This window comes from Solanum dulcamara, chromosome 3 (genome assembly GCF_947179165.1).
Source record: "Solanum dulcamara chromosome 3, daSolDulc1.2, whole genome shotgun sequence".
Classification (NCBI taxonomy): Eukaryota; Viridiplantae; Streptophyta; class Magnoliopsida; order Solanales; family Solanaceae; genus Solanum; species Solanum dulcamara.
In genome coordinates this window covers 5,971,960-5,989,542 of record NC_077239.1, presented here as the reverse complement: position 1 = coordinate 5,989,542, position 17,583 = coordinate 5,971,960, and the positions used below count along the sequence as shown (strand labels likewise).

Genomic DNA, 17,583 nt, shown 5'->3' with positions numbered 1-17,583 from the left:
ATATTTCCTTTTTATGATTCCAAAAGGCCAAGCAAGAATTGGTTGTAAATAATGTATATATATCAGTGATATACAATGCGTTGGATGATTTGTATTGGTTAGACAACTGGCCTTCTGCGCAGGAATTCGACCACGTGCACACAGACCTGCAGACTTGGCAGGATCTGTTTTGTACTATTTATCTGTTGTCATTATCAACAAAATTCCCTCAAAGGGACCAGGTCCTCTACCTGTTCCCTAAGTTTGTTAAATCATCAAAATCAACTAACATCGAGCATTATCACTAAACATCAGAAAAGGATTAATGTTCCAATAGCACCAACATTGTCTTCTTCAATACTCAAAACTTTCAATAATAATGTCTTCATCCGCCAAACTCAAAATTCACCACCTTCAAGCTTTAAATTATCGCAAATAAAACTCAAACAATGAACAATTACACAATCAAATTAAATTTCCACCTCTATTGGAACTGCAATGACACAACTCCTTCACTAATCCTTCTGCAATGACACAACTCCTTCATTAATCCTTCTAAGATCATCAATAACAATGTCAAAACTCCACATCAACCTCTTGCTACTAAACCAAACCTAAGTACGCATTATTTAACTTCTAAATTATATACAATAATATTGTGGTTGTCAAGAGGGGGTTATAGTAGTTGAAGGCCGATGGTCTTGAGTTTGTTTCTAACTATCAAAAAGGCAATTAGTTTCCACTTGTTTCTTTTTTTTTTTGGGTTTAGAACAAATATGGGATATATGACAACAATAACTATCCCTTAATCTCCATTATCCAAATTAAAATAAGGATCGACTATATAAATTTGTATTGGCAGTCTCTTCATTTAAATTTATCTCAATCTAATATTACATAAAATAAAGCTACTGAAAAGCATATGTCTCTAATAAGACTAAACATCTAGAAGATTACTAAAAAGTATGGGACCTAAAATAGCATACTAACATGACTAAAATATTTTTTTCAACTAATTGATATCCTCAAGTAAATAGGCATTGTATAAAACACCTATATTTTTATTTAATTTTATACAACAAAAATTCCAAAAATCAGAATTGACTTATGGTATCTTTTTTAGATTTTCTACCAAAAGGGGGTTGTAATATTTTTTCTAATATCCACTTGAATCATCATACTGATGATGATGAGGCACTAGGGGAAGTAGGCTCCACATTATTCTTCCTTCTAGTTGCTCTAATATAACAAAATATTGCCACCAAAAATGTTGTTGCTAATCCTCCAAGAATAACTCCACCTCCAAAAATTGACTTGTCAATTGAATCATGATGATGTTTATTAATCTTGATTTCATCATCATGACCTTGATCAACTTCATTAATACTCTCTTGCTGATGTGGAGAACCAATTAACACTTCTTTAGGAATAATAATATTATTATTAATGCCCTTCTCTTCTTCTTGATTGTGTTTTCCAGGTCTTCTAATTGAAGGTGATGGATTAGAAGAAGGGGAATTTGCAAGATTTATTGCATTTTCATTAGCCATGACTAAAGACACAAATGGTTGTGTTAATATCAAGAAAAGAACAATAAACTTAGCCATAGTTGTGTATTCTTGAAATATTGATGATCTTTTATTTTGCTGGTTGATCTTTGAGGCAATGTTGATTAGGACAATGTGTTGATGAGCTTATATATATAGATCTCATAATTACCATGTGGTTAGATGGAAAGTTCCATTTGTCTTGATTATACTTTTTTTTTAAAGAATAATTTAATTAATTGTTGTTAAGAAATTGTCTACAAAGTAGGGGAAATCAAAGAAGATGCACGTGGAACCTATAGAATATTTGGAATACCAACTGGATTAATTAATAAAGGGAACATGATGTTTCTTTGTAATGTTTGTGATGCATTTATTTTGAAATATTTTTCTGATAGGAGATTAATTTACTATAGATCGAATCTATTTAATTTTTATAATTTTGATGGTTGGTTTTTTCGCAGTTGCTATAACAATTAATTGGTTCTTTGATTGGTGAGCAAAAAAAACAATTGTAAAAATCAGTAAACAAATGTAAGAATATATATAATTGTCGACAACTTTCAAAAGAATGTTGAACTTATTTGTGCATGCCTCACTAATTTCATTGATATTTTTCATATTCTATCAAAATAGATATCGATTAATTTGGTTGGCTAAAACTTAAACAAATAAGAAAAATCACTTCAACTTTCTATTGAATTTTTACTTTCGATCTTTAAATTTTTTTTCCATTTGATTGACTATTAGAGCAAACTCCTAAGTGTTTTTACTTTAAATATTACTCAAGGTGTGATTAGTTTAATGGAAGGTACAAACTTCAATAAAAGTAAAGTTGCATCATTTGTTGGGGGATGTGGCCTTCCTTAGTTTTTTCAATTGGCATCTCCTAACAGTTGTGTTTAATACTTAGTTAATTTAATAATTTTGACAGTTGTAGTCTAGAGAATGCTGAAAGAAACTGAGGTGAAGTTTCTACATTAAACATTAATGAATGTTCAATTATGTTGTAACATCCTTAACCTATGGATTCTTGTTCCAAGGTAAAGAGTTTAGCTTCCATCTACAACAAGTGTTATAGCTTGTTAGACCATCTCCAACTCAACATCAAATTTTACATCAAAATCTATATATTTGGTATAAAATTTGGTGTTTTGGTGCTCCAACCCAACACCAAATTTAATGTGTGAATAGTGTTAAAGTGATAAACATGAAGGTGCGATAGATAGTTTTAACAAAGTTTTTTTTGTGTGGAATTTTTTGTGAGATTTGTGAGAGTGAGAAGTGATTATGGATTAACAGTGATCTTCAAGTGATATTTTTTAGAGTGAAGAGAACTTATGGCAGTTATCGATTTAGATAGATGAGAAATGGTGGTCAAATCTGGCTAATTTCGCAAAGTTCAGGGACCATTTCATAAATTTGCACTTTTTCCTTGTGGGAGAAAAAAAAACGCACGCATTGAAAAGCTTTTGTAGTTAGTTACTATGAAGAAATCTAACTCACTTTTGTAACCATAAAAGGTGATTCTGACCCCACTATTAATAAAAGGTAAAGTCAAATCATTTCACAAAATTCAGTGGCAAATTTTAGATCTTTAGCTACATTTATATGGGAGAAGTTTATGTATAGTACACAACATATATCTCTTAATTTAGTGTAAACATTGAACACAAATAAACTTTTAGAGGTTTAAGAGCTTTTTTTCTCAAAAAAATTCAATATGAAATAACAAAAGTTGAGTAACTTATAATCTAAAAGAATGGAAACATTCAACATTAGTAGCAATAATTGAACCAAGAATCTAAAAATATTTGCAGATTGTTCATTTCCTCAACCAAAAACAGAAATTTATAGACATCATGTTAGTGAAAAACATTGCAAAGACTAAACAAATATCCAAACATGGATCAAATGACAATCTAATCTATTTGATTAATGATTACTCAAAGTCTCATTATCGATGACAATATAATTTTAACGTCTTTAAGGTACTGAATTCTAAATTAATACATATTAATTGAATTTCTCAAAATAAATACATAATTTAGACTAAAATTAATAAATTTTGTCGATAGTAGATTCCTCCCTTGTCAAAAACATTTCACAAATTTGATTGTTGTTTTGTTAGTGTTGAAACAGTGTTTCAAAGAAATCTAAGGTGTGATAATTTATAACATTTTATAACATTTGTAGCCAAGAAAAGAACCCTGTTTTTATGGATTTGACTAACTAAGATGTCCATCAAATGGGAAACAACCTATTTATAAAAAAGAAATAGATCATATAAAACTTATTGCATATATTTTTAAGCAGAGATATTTGCTGGCAAACTGATGGACAGCTGAAGATTCTGCAATTATTAAAACACAGTGCAAATGCGTTTGTTAGTTGCACGTGCACACGGCGGCGATAGAATTCAATAACTTTGATCTAAATTTTGTATTATTATTATTATTATTATTATTATTTTTAAAAAAAACATCTAATATGAACATGTGCTAATGCTAATTGTTGGCTAAGCGACTATCAATAGCTTGATTTGATTTTGTAATTCTTTATAAACTTGTTTTTAGTTTTATGTCCTTTTTATGAGAGATTTTTATTTTTACATATTTTTCAAGGATTCTTTATAATGAAGGGAAACTCATTTATTTATAGGAAAAACTAACTTGATCCCAAAGTTAGAGTTCCTAACTTTTTTCGAAAGAAACATACAAAATAAACATTCACTATATTACAATAATATTTATAACAAGATCTACATTTTTTTCTATTTAATTTATAAAAGATCGTTTGTCAATTCCCAGTTGTAAATTAAGAATACACTAACTTTAAAAAGTTATAATTCAGAATTTATAAACTACAAAATCCTATTCCGTGCAGAATGATGTTTTCAATAAGACCACATGATCCTAGAAATGTGGTGGACAAAATTTTGCATTATGCACGTAACCAAGTTGGTGAACATAGACTACTTTTATAATGCATCTTATGATAAACTTTCGAATAGAAAATCATAGAGACCAAGACCAAGCATACCAAAACTTGGTGAAATGAATTGAGCCTAAAATTGGAACTAAATGATTAATTCATGATTATTAATAGGTTGAACTGATATTTTAAAAGCTACCAGCTGACAAATTATATAGAAGAGGAAGCAAAGAGGATCCTTCATTGAACCAACTAACTTTTCACTTGGGGAATGAATAGCTACTTAATTGAGGAAAACTAAATCAATATGCTTATTACTCCCATTCAATAAATAATTCAAACCCGTGACGGGCACCTAACCTATTCCTCCCATATTTCATTTAACCTGATAACAAAACAATGCCAAAAATAGAGGAGTAAGGTGTTGGAATGAGCATATAATTCAACCAAATGATGTAAATGTGCTGGAAGAATATGATCAGAGCAAAACTTGAATTACATTAAACATAGATACACGACATAATAAAACTCAGGCTTAACTATAATGTTAACCAGATATTAAATTTTCATGCATCTATCGGTACTCTTGGAACATTAATTGTAAAATTCAAGAACAAAAAGGAAACAAGGATAAAAAAGTGCCAACAGGACAACTACTTCAGTCCAAGCCTCAAAAGTGAAGTTGAGGCCCATCATGCTGCAAAGGGTCAACATTTAGATGAGGAGCTTCTCAATGGCATCCTGCATAAGAAGAGAAACAACGATACGAGTAATTAACACAAGCAATGGAAGTTGATACAAAGAAGTATTATAAAGGTATAAATAGACATGAAAAACCTTTGGAATGTTACCTTTAGTTGCTGTATTTGAGATTTCAACTGGCTTCCCTCATTGCTTGTCACTGAACAAGCAATCACAGGACGGGTAACACCACATGCTCGGCCAAGAGCTTGCTTTGAAGGGACAAAGACATAGGGCACATTCTGAAAGAATTGATGAAAGGACAAAGTTAGAACTCTTTACTTAAAACCAAAATCACTTGTTATATCAAAGTTACTTGAACAGTATGCTGTAGGCGCTAATTGAGCACCAAACAAAGGATGATACAGTAGTCCAGAATAGAGTAAGGTTGGTCTCGGAAAAGTACCAAAAATTGAAAGACATGAATGTACTCTCTCAAATTGTTGTTCAAGGACAACGAAATTCTAGGCATAACTATAACTAAGACCATGCATATGCCACTAGGAAACAATTGGAAATAATAAAAGACTGAATAAAGCAACAAATAAACAACTTTGAGTCAAAGAGGTCAATTTAGCCCTTATACTGATAATGGCATCCCTATAGTTCTAAGAAAAATTCACCTTTGCTAACCACCCAGGGTTGTGGTGGAATGCATAGGATCCTCCACTCTTAACTAGAAATCTCACTTCTGAGCCCTGGGTATGGAAAAAATCCTAGTAGGTAGCACTCCCCTTTAATCGGGATTTCCTAGGTGGAAAATCAAAAAGAAAACATATGCAGGAAACATAGTCTGATTAACTGCAGCATTTCCCTAATCTTTTGAGTCATAACCAAGTAGCATGACTATTGGAAAGTTGTAACATTTGACACCATGCAATGAAATTGATAGAAAATGTCATGGCATTGGAAGAATAAGCTTAGTCAGGCTTGGTCTTGCTGCTTTAGTTGTATTTTCAAGGGGAACAGAAATATTACAAGCCAAGTCATAAAAAAACAGGAAACAGTTGCAAGACTCTTCTTTAATACAAACTCTTCAAAACAATGAGTTTATAGAGGGGGATGTGCATAATGTACACATGGTTTCCAATTTCCATAGTCTCTGAAATCAGAACAATATAACCTCACATAATATAACACAAAAGAGTAACAAACACAACTCTTGAAAATGCCAATAACTACACCGGAAAAAGAAGAGACAAGTTTTTATCTTGACCTAGCCAGAGTCCCTCATATAGATTCTCAATATTCATTACCTCAATTTGGTGCTGATTAGTCCACTAATCAATTATAAAAATAAAAATAAAAGCACAACACCAAAAAGGGTGAAAGAATTGAACTTTTTGAAGGAAAGAGCAAAAGGCAAAATATAAATCACCTTATCTTCTGCAAGGAGTGGAAGGTGAAGAAGGATTTCAAGGGGCTCAGTATCTGCGGCCATGACAACAAATTCTGAAATTCCTCTGTTAAGTGTCTTCGTAGCTGAAACAGAACAAAGACATAGTTTACTCTTTCAGTTAAGCAGTACAATGAGGAGCAACACATTATTACTAAAGGGGGAAAAAATCAAATCTTGATGCCTCATTTTTTTTTCCATGGGTGAAATGAAACCAAACCCAATTTTCTCTATCTTTAGTTAAGCCACTAAACATAAAAATAACTTATTAACCAAAAGACCATATAATAAATTTCCAAGATACTTCTGTAACAATCTTTCTGGCTCTTATCCTCATGAAAAATGAAAAGAAAAAAAAAAGCTTCCTTTGGGGTTGAAACAAAATAAACCCAGTTTTCTCAATCTTTAGTTAAGCACTAACCATAAGATTAACGTAATAACCAAAAGATTATAATAATAAAGCTTCGAGATAATACTTTAACAATCTTTCAAGCTCTTATCCCAAAAATGAAAAAAAAAATCTTTAGGGCTGAACCAAAACAAACTCAATTTTCTCTATCTTTAGTTCAGCACTACACATAAGAGTAACTTATTCACCAAAAGACCATATAATAAAATTTCAAAATAATACAAGTAACAATCTTTACACTCTTTATCTCCCCAAAAAAAAAGTTCTCTTTTGAGCTGAAATCAAACTAACCCAGTTTTATCCATCTCTAATTAAGCAGTAGATATAAAAATGATAATAAAAAGAGCATATATAAAGTGTAGAAGTCAATAACCTTCATTAGCACCCTTTTTAAGCTGCTTATAATTAGCAGCTTGTTGAACCAAATCCATTATAGTCGTTGTTAGCTGCGAATCAGCAAGTGGGTATGCTTTTGGGTTCACAGTTTCTGTTGCCTACACAGAAATCAAGCAAAAAAAGAAATTAAGCGTATTTGAACAAAGAAATCAAGCAAAAAATTGAAGGGTTTCAATAAAATTAAGCAAAGGTATGAACTTTCAAAGCAAATTATTATAGAGAGATAAGAGATAGAGAAAGAACCATGGCAGCCGCGAGTTGAGAAAACTGTGGAGGAGGAGGAGGAGGAGGAGTTTAGGGTTTAGGTGAAGATGCTAGGGTTTAAAGGAAAAATTTGCTTATAAATTGGAATATTTTGCTTGTCTATTGTACAAAAATATCCCAATATTTTTTTTTATTATTATTTTTATTTTCTTTATTTATTCACATATTTTTTGTTTTTTTTCTCTCCTTTTTCAAATGCTTATAAATTTTATAGATATTTCTTGTGGTATCGTGTCAATTGTGGTGAACTCGACTAATATATAAATATTTTTTTAGTGTACTTTTAATTTCGATCTTATCAGTATTAATTTTTTAACAGAAATCATCAAACTTGTGTATATGTTATTTGAATTTTTTTTCTTTTGTCAAATAAAAAAACTGACTTAATAAGAATCTCATCATTAATATTTCGTAGTTTTTCAAAAAGTATGAAATTCTAGCTTATAAATTGATGAAATTAAAACAAGAGAAAGATTTGTGGCGAATGAATTTATTAAAAAATACTATTAATTTACGGTAATAAAATAAAAAAACAATAATATACCCAGTGAAATCGCACTAAGTAATATCTGAAAAGAATAAAATATACGTAAATCTTATTACTACTTTGAGGAGGTAGAGAGTTGTTATCGATAGACCATCGGCGTTAACTTAGCCACTTAGAGCAATGAAGGATCAAATAATCATTTTGAGTTCGTTTTCCTTGAATGAGGAAGACTCCAAGGTTAATCTAGAAAAAACTTTTGAAATTATTTATGAGGAAACAAAGAAGGATAGAAACAAAATAAAATTTACAATACTCTCCAAATGTAAGTAATTGTTATGTTTGTTCTCAAATTACTCATGAAACCTTGTGACAATACAATAGTATCAAATCTTTTATGTTTTTTCTTTATAATCTTTTATCTAGTATCAAAGAATCTGTTTTTTTCTTTAATTACTTAGCATTGGCTAAGCATTTGTATTACTTTTTGTTGTGTTTGACATTCTTGGATAAATAATGAGTTGCATGTAATTTTTTTATTTTTTTTGTTATAAATTGACGTTGTTAAGGTTGTGATTGAAAATGCACCAGTTTAGCAACAAAAAAGGGGGCAATTAATGCCCCAAGGGACACTTTGATCCTCTTTTAATACTTGAATTATCAATTACTTCTTGTTTTTACTTGTGTGTTTATTTGATATTCATAATGTTTTCAATATCTATTATGACTAAAGATATTTACTTACGAAGAATTTTTAAAAATTATTATTTTTGTGTTAGTGTCAAATCAACAATACAAAACTGCTTCACAAGAGCTTAGTGCGGTCCAAAATCGAACCAAAATTAGTTATTGGTTTGACAATTTCAATAACGATTTTGATTTTTTATTATTGGTATTGATTTTTTTAACGATTTGAGATTTTTTTAATACATTTTATTTTAAAGTAATTTTTAATGATTATTTTTGTGTGTGAAAAAGCAATAACCAATAAGTTTCAAAACAACTGAATCGATCGATGCACGGGAAAACAAAAGTTATGCACCAGCCGGGAATCGAACCCGGGTCTGTACCGTGGCAGGGTACTATTCTACCACTAGACCACTGGTGCTGTTGATGTTATCCTGTAGTTACTATTTATATTTATATTTCACAAAGTCTACCTATTGCCATATCAAATAGAGATAGATAAGTGTGCAGAAGACGCCGGAAGAAGTGCAGTTCAACGGCGAATCGACTGTTTTGAAGCTCTTTCCAGGTGAACTTATTCTCTCTCTTTCTTAATTCGCTTCCTCCTCCCTTTTGTCTCTCCGCCTAATTTCTGAAAATTCCGATTTTTTTTTAACTCAAAATCTGTTTCCTTTTTTATGTCTGGAATGTTCTTATTGTTATCTTTTTTTCTGTTTAATTAGTTTCCTAGTTAAAAAAAAAAACAATGAAGATATGAGAAAAAACAAAATTAAAATTAAAAAAAAGAAGCTCTTTTGATTTGTTTTAATTGGTACAATTTACATAACTGATGCAAATAATCTAAAGATTGAAACTTGGTTACTTGATGGATGTTAAGATATATATGGAGATAATATCTCAAATGGTCTCTCAACTTAGCTAATTCACCACCATGGGTTGTGGTGCAGTGGTGGAATTACTCTATTGTCGGGTTCGAATTGGGAGCGGTCACCCCCAAATGGGCACTGCAGCGCACGATCTGTATTTAGTGAGAGCTCCAATGTCCTTAGTGGGGTGAACTGATCTTGGAGATGGAAAAGTGTCTTTCTTATGTAATTATTGGGAAGAAAAAGTTAATGATAAAGAGTTAAATCTTGTTTACTATGAATTCCAGTTCATTTGAGTCAAAGTAACTCTTTACAAGGTCTGGTTCGAGGTGGATAAATTAGTTGAGAATCCTAAATTAATGATACAAAGGGCGGTGGCGTTGGTGGGGTGTTGTTGTTGGTTATAATTTAAATGCTTGCATATATTCTGTGTCATTTTCGCTGTTCTAAATTGCATTCCCTAGCCATGTTCCGTCATGAAGTTTTGGATCTTCTGTTTACAGGAAGAATATGTCTCTCCTCAGCTCATCATTCTTAGTTTCAGTACCTCATCAGAGTGTCTCTTCATCCAAGACAATTTCAGGGGAATCCCAATTCTTCCTCTCCACCAAGTTCTCTTCCCTTAATCTAACCACCACCACCACCACCACAATAACCAATGTTCCTTACAGAAAGTCAATAATTAGGATGGGTGGTGGTCCAAGAACCTATCCTGGAGGTGTCTCAAAGTGGCAGTGGAAGCGTATGCAAGCCAAGAAATCTAAGCAGCTCCTTAAGGCCCGATTGGCTCGGGAGCGCCAAATATATGAGATGAGAAAGCGAGCTGAGCTGAAAGCTGCTGTCTCTGAGCTTGAGAGGCCTTGGGAAGTGGTTGAAAAGGCACCTACTTTATTCTCTGTGAGTGCTGATGAGCATTTAAGAGTCTTGGCAGATCGGTTTCAAAAGCCTGGAGGGTTTGATATGTGGTCTGACAAAGATGGGCCAGAATTGTTCAAGCCTGAAGATGGATTACCCTCAGCAAGATTTTTCCCCAAGGGGGTTGTTCATAGCATTAGACCCTATGGAAACGTTGAGAATGCTGATAGTGGTTTTGATGAATCCTCGGATTTGGGTTCAGATTCTCAAAGTGAAAGTGATAGGAAGGGGAGAATAAAGAGTAATAGACATGAGCAAAAAAATTCAACAAAACTAAGAACTGGATCCAATAGAGAAGGAAATGAGGGTTTCGTTTCTAATAAAGTGTCAAAAGATGGCAACAATCGCGTGGGCATGCAAAATAAGTTCAAGAAGAGCACAAATCAGAGGAAGTTGTCTGGCCATGCTGAAAAATTTAATTCAGCGGGAGCTGGGATGTCTAGAGTAAAGAATAAGGGTCATAGACCAGCTGATAGTGATGGAGAGCATGGAAGGTTTAATCTGGTAGACATATTTGATGATTCAGATTCTCCAGTGTTTGAATTGAGTTTGCAAAACGATGGGAGTTACGAGCTTCAACCAGACAATTAAGAGTTCTGATGTAGACAAGCTCAAATTTGGTAGAGCGAATGTGTAAATCATCCTTGTTCATATGTATACTTTTGCATCTTTAACTATATACTGATTAAATCTACATCGGAAACTTATAAGAACTATGAGTTCAGCACGTGAAGTGTGAACTGGGGGTGGAAGCTTTTGTAGGATTCAAAAGGATATACAACTTATCATGAATTTGATCTTACAATTGCTTATGATTGCCCCCAGAATCCCTTATTTCTATCCCCGCCTCTTCCTATAGGGTGTGAGGAGGGAAGATAATAATTTGCTACTTTTGTATCTTCTACTATTAGTTTCCATAATTTCAGCTTGTTGTGAACCTGCCATTTGGTGAATGGTATCCCACATCCATGCTTTCCTGTGTGAAATAGAGATGAAGATTTGAGATCTCCATTTATTTTGGGTAAGTCAGTATCAATATATAACACAGTTTAGTTCCAGATGACTTCATGTTATTCTCTGCCTGAAGTTTATATGTTTTTTGTTGACTAGGAAATTCTTCAATTTGTTTGTTAGACTGCCGAAATGATTATTTCAATTTTTCTTGTCTAATGTTGAGGTTGTTTGGTTCAAAACCAACTGAATATTGAGTTGTGTAACTCATTGGTTCACAGTATGTGGACGTGGAAGAAGTATGCTAAATGCAGTGTTATTTTACCAGTTGACAAATTACTAGTCTCTTTGTTCCGTGATTGTTTCTTTTTTGGTGAGTAACATTTTATTTACCAAATAGCAATATGTACAAGAACCAAACTCAAAGAGTAAGTTGGCAGTGGACAGGTGCCCAAAGCCAAACACTATGCTATCACTTCATCCTCACAACTAGGTAGCAACAACTAAGGATAAAAATTAAAAGTCTTTCTTCCTAGTTTTGGACTGCTTATTCCTCTACACACTACATCCTGGATTACTTGTCTAACTATCATCACCGCTGAGCTCTGAGCCCCTTGAAAAACTGTAGTATTTCTTTTCTGCCTGACCTAATAAAGATATCCAGCAAGCACCACTCTGTATAGTTCAACTCCTGCACTTCTTCCTTTCATAACAATTTCAGCCCATACCAATTCCTACTGCCAGTTTAGTACTTGTTTGTGTATCATATCCCCTGTCATTGTACCAACTTATTCTTGATTTCAGCAGTCACCGAACATTTAAAGAACAAATGGTCTATAGTTTCTGGTTCTGTGTTGCAGAGTGGGCAATAAGAGCATCAGTGATCCCCCAAAGTCTATCCCTACTGGATGGTTTTCTATGTGCAGCTAGGATAAAAACAAACAGCAACCAAGAAGATCCCAAGTTGTTACAAACCAATCTCCTCCGGGGAACTCCCCTGTCATCAGTTGATATAGCTTCTTGATTGAGGAGGAAGGTCAGTCGTCCAACCATTGATTCATATTTCATACTTAGTCTTGTATCTTCAATGTATAATCTTTGCTTTGATGATTTTCTGAACCATCCATGATGCTTGCATTGGTTTAGCTTCAATTATTATGCCCCTCTTTTCGTAGCACTCATGTACCCACTGTACCCAAAATTTATCCTGCTTCTTGCATACGTTTCATAACAGCTTGCATATGGCTGCCTTGTTCCATGTATAGACATCCAACACATTGAACCCTCCTGCAATCCTGGGACAACAAATTTATCCCATGCTAACTTCCTTGACATCTCATCAGCTCTAGTCCAAAGAAATCTTCTACATGTAGCTGCTAGGGTGATCGAGTTGGTTGAGCATGCAATCTCCCGAATGGGAAGTCTCGGGTTTGAAACTCCCTGCATGCTTTCTCGGTTGAGCTGGTTGCATGAGGCTTGCCTAGTGTAGTTTTATCTTTCCAGTGTGTTTGCGAGCTATTACACTAGAGCAGGGTTTACCCTGTGCGCATCCAAAGAGTAGCGGCTGCGGGTTCCCTTGTTGCACTATCTAGCCAACACTCCAAAATAGATAGAGCTTTTCAATAGCAACAACAACATACTGAGTGTAATCATACAAGTGGGGTCTGAGAAGGGTAAGATGTTTGCAAATCTTATCCCTACCTACATCTTTGTGAAGTAGAAAGATTGTTTTCGATAGACCTTCGGCTTAAAAGAAAACAAATCAACAGATAAAACATGTAATTTGTTGTCAAATTACATCTTTGTAGGGTAGCAATTATCATATTACAACTATTTTACTGCTAATCCTCAATCTATGTAACTTTTCGTTTTTATCTTGACTTGAGACTTCATAGGTAAGGGAAAATTGTCAATTTCTTTCCCAATCCTCCGTTAAACTTTTGGCCTAATATCGTGTTGTTAGGAGAGTGTCCCATTCTTTACCTAACCCCCAATGGCCACAAGCCCACAAGTCTCGCTTTAATCTGTTAGGGTTCGTTTGATAGTTAAGATTAAAGTTATGTGGAATATATAAAGATTAATTACGAGAAAATTTATATATTATTTTATGTTGGGATTCGTTGATGCAAGGTTTAGTTATATAAAGATTTATTATGAGAAAATTTATATATTATTTTATGTTGGGATTCGTTGATGCAAGATTTAGTTATTCATTTATTAGTTATTTCATCTTTTATCATGTATAAAATAACATATGTATTCCTTTATAACTTAAACAAGTATTAACTACATAAAATTTTAAATTGCAAATCAGACACTATTAGATATGTTGGGTTTCATATAAAACAAAAAGGGTTATCATACATGGTATAACTTAGCTCTTAATCTCGCAGAATAAAATGTAATACAGTAAAATATGATTATCTATTCTTACCGGACAAAGCGAGCCGCTTTATTCTGAATTACCAAATGACTCCAGTACTAGACATGAATATGGACCAGCTGCTACCTACTTGACATTTTTTTTTTAAAAAAAAACAGTTTTAAGGATTTGATTCTTGATATGATAAGCAAAGATTTCTAGAAGTTGTATCTTGCTCGGAGTAGTAATAATAATAATAATTTTAAAAAGCTAACTTTATAGTTTAAGATGCTAATAAAAAATTGAAATAACTAGTTATGTAAGCATGTCATTGCTAAATTAAATAAAATATGTTCTTTTCATACGCATATTTTAAAAGTATTTACTTCAGTTAAATTCGGTAAAACAAAATAAAAAGGGCAAAAATCTCAATTTCAATTGAAAAAATAAATTTAATAATTTGTTTTTATCCATCTATCATCATAGGCAAATAACATTAACGAAAATAAAGTGACAGATATTAAAAAAAATTGATTTATCATTTATACATCCCTCCATTCCAGTATTCCGATTCATTGAATAGCTCTGGGATAAAATATTAAATTAATAAAAATTGTACATTAATCGTTGTCATTAAACAATGAAATTTGAATTTTTATAGGGGAATTTTTGCATATAGTCATTCAAAAATATCTTAATTATGTTTCATAGCTATAATTTGCTAATTACAATTTGTAACTATAATTATAGCAGCATTTGTATAATTTGCGCAATATTTGTATACGTTTGTATAATTCACGACACAATTCGCAATTTTTATATAACATTATATTTCACTATACAATTCATACACAACGTTTGTATAATTCGCTATACAATTTATAGTATTTGTATATTTCGCTATACAATTCGATTCGCGCACAATGTTTGTATAAATCGCGCGAATTATAAAAAACTATAATGTATCATTTGTATAATCGCACACAATATTTGTATAATCGCACAAATTATACAAAACTCAAACTGTAATTACAGCTAGATATTTGCCGCGAGCCATAATTAATTCAAACTAAAACTATATTATCTAATTAACTAGTATTTGTTTGCTTATTCGCGTGATTTTTATATAGTCAAAAATAGAAATAATTTTTGAATTTGATCATTTCTTAGATTCTGTTAAATTATATAAAATTTATCTTCAATTTAAGAACATAAATTTTAAAAGTATTTATTTTTTCTTTAATCCGGTGGATCAGTAAAATTGAATCACATAAAATAAATGAGAGAAAATATTTTCTTATTTTCTGAAACTTCATCTGTATAACAAGATCTTGAAGATTTCCACTCAATAATTAAATCTAATTTATATCCTTTTGTCTCACTAATCATTAACATTTGCACCTTAAAACCAAACAGTTAACCAACCAAATCAACCACAATAACCTTTTAACTTGGGATTATTTAAAACAAAGTTTAATGTAACGATAGGTTCTTGTCGCTATGGATAAATTAATGGAGAAGTAATTTGGGTCAGAAAATTTTTGAATAGTAATTTAAAAATTTCGAGTTTAGGCCAGATTTGGACAAAATATGAGTCAGATGAGGTCTGGGATAATCCGATAATGGATGGATGATTAAATTATGTGTTTGATCTTTTGATTTGATAGTCAAGACATTAAGGAGTTTGTACGACTTTACAAAATTGAATTCGGTCGAGTAGAACTCCTGTAATTGATTTTGGCGTGAAAGAGTTATTTTGGAACATCAAGAATTGAGAGTGTATTGCAAAATGGAGGCTTGGGACTCAAATTCTGAGTTTCTGTCTCTGTGCAACCCGCCACGGTGGAATTAATCCCACTATGGTGGGGCCGCTATGGCGGGGCTGCTATGGCGAACCAGTCGCGAAAAAAAGGGGAAAAAATTCTAAAACGTTATTTTCCTGTAAACTTCATTTTGGGAGAGCAAAGGGCGACCCAGACCATTTTTTTTTCATTTTTCTACCAAACTCTTCCATAAAGGTAAGTAATTTGTTCCTCTAACGTATAATTCGATTCTTAATCAATAGAATCTATAGGAATTAACTTGGGGGGGGGGGGGGGGAATTTTTGGCCTAAAATTAATGATGGAAAAAGCCCTATTTAGGTGATAGGATCATGAACTTAGCCAAGGGTTAGTAATTTGATATAATTCGGATAATTTAGGTCATTGTTCATTAATTGCTTGTGTTCTTTAATTGTTTTAGACCAAGAACAAGCCAAGAGACTCTGAAAAGGAAAGACTCAAGTTCTTTAAGAGCATTCAGGCTTGGTTTCGAGGTAGGTCATGATTTATTTTTCCGTCTGTGTTATATGTGCCTATTAATTACAATAATAGTATAGCATGCATGTCTGTGAATAGAGAAAGATGAAATGAACCTAATTAAATGACTATTGTGATCAATTGCATGCAATGAACCTAAATTGTGCAAGTGTGTGAACTATTCATTGTGGTTGTTGGATCAGGTACCACATTGGTACGTATTGGATCGGGTGTCACGCCGACACACAGTTGGATCGAATATCACATCGGTACATATTGGATCGGATTTTACGAACTGGATCGGGTACCATGTCGGTACATATTGGATCAGGTACCACGCCGGTACATACTAACTATTGAATCGAGTGTCACGCCGACACATTAACAGATTGGGTATGGGTTCCATGAGAGGAACATTATTGACTGTTGTGTTTGAGATTAAAACTGTGAAACTGTATATTACTTACGAAATGATAATTGATAATGTGTTTTGTATATGCTTGCCTTTACTATGTTGTAGTTACCTATGTATATTCCACTTACTAGACTGAACGCGTGATCCTACCAGTACACCGTTGTTGTATTTACTGATACTACACTTGCTCTTTTCTTGTTGAGTACAAGACATCTTCAGGCGGCTGTTGACAGACCTCAACTAGGAGACCATTGACCAATCGAATTCAAGGATGACCTAGTTTTTTTAGTCTGTCGTGGATTCCTCTAGGATCTCAGTCCCATTCTTTCAGAGTTAGCCACTTTAGTTTATAGTATTGTTGTCGGGGTTGCATCCCCTACTCTTAGACTTGTTACTTAGTAGTTACGATACAACGACTTTCAGGTTCTAGGGGTTAACTTTTGCATTGTTTATTTGTTGATTAATTTCTCCGAGATTATGAGAACTCAGCTTAAAACTATTACAAAAAATGTTTCTACATTTTTAAATGCCTGCCTTTTTCTAGTAATGCTTAATTGGGTTTTAATAATAGTTTTCTCACCGAAGAGTTAATATAGGTGTCACTCAATGTAATCCCCACCCTCACCTCCACACAACTCCTTTGAGGGATTTTTTTTTTTAGAAAAATCACATGACTTATTCTAGTGCTTTTACCTTTAAAAATAAAAGATAGTTACGATTCTAAACAATTCCATCAACTGGTCTATAAAATAGGTATAAAATGTATAAATTTTATATATATTATATTGACAATGTATATGTTATATATATTTTAATCATACTAATAAATTAATTGATCGGACTGTACATATGGATAAGCTCCCCAAAAATTAAAATATGCAAAGTAATTAAGATTGGGTATCTTATCTAGTCACAACAGTGGATTTCATCAAAGTAAGA

General features: G+C 32.6%; 2 protein-coding genes and 1 non-coding gene across 3 annotated transcripts; 1 reads left to right on the top strand and 2 right to left on the bottom strand.

Moving 5' to 3' along the window:
• Positions 1-4,938: 4,938 nt before the first annotated feature.
• On the bottom strand, positions 4,939-7,749 carry LOC129882298 (uncharacterized). Its single transcript, XM_055956542.1, has 5 exons — positions 7,646-7,749; positions 7,380-7,500; positions 6,580-6,683; positions 5,312-5,443; positions 4,939-5,201 (listed from the first exon to the last, which is right to left on the bottom strand). Exons 1-5 carry the CDS (start codon positions 7,646-7,648, stop codon positions 5,175-5,177), a joined length of 387 nt encoding a protein of 128 aa, XP_055812517.1. The 5' UTR covers positions 7,649-7,749; the 3' UTR covers positions 4,939-5,174.
• Positions 7,750-9,187: 1,438 nt separating this feature from the next.
• TRNAG-GCC (transfer RNA glycine (anticodon GCC)) lies at positions 9,188-9,258 on the bottom strand. The gene has a single exon. It is a non-coding gene; the product is annotated as a tRNA-Gly (tRNA).
• Positions 9,259-9,328: 70 nt separating this feature from the next.
• LOC129882296 (probable DEAD-box ATP-dependent RNA helicase 48) lies at positions 9,329-11,509 on the top strand. Its single transcript, XM_055956541.1, has 2 exons — positions 9,329-9,405; positions 10,207-11,509. Exon 2 carries the CDS (start codon positions 10,214-10,216, stop codon positions 11,207-11,209), a length of 996 nt encoding a protein of 331 aa, XP_055812516.1. The 5' UTR covers positions 9,329-9,405; positions 10,207-10,213; the 3' UTR covers positions 11,210-11,509.
• Positions 11,510-17,583: the final 6,074 nt, after the last annotated feature.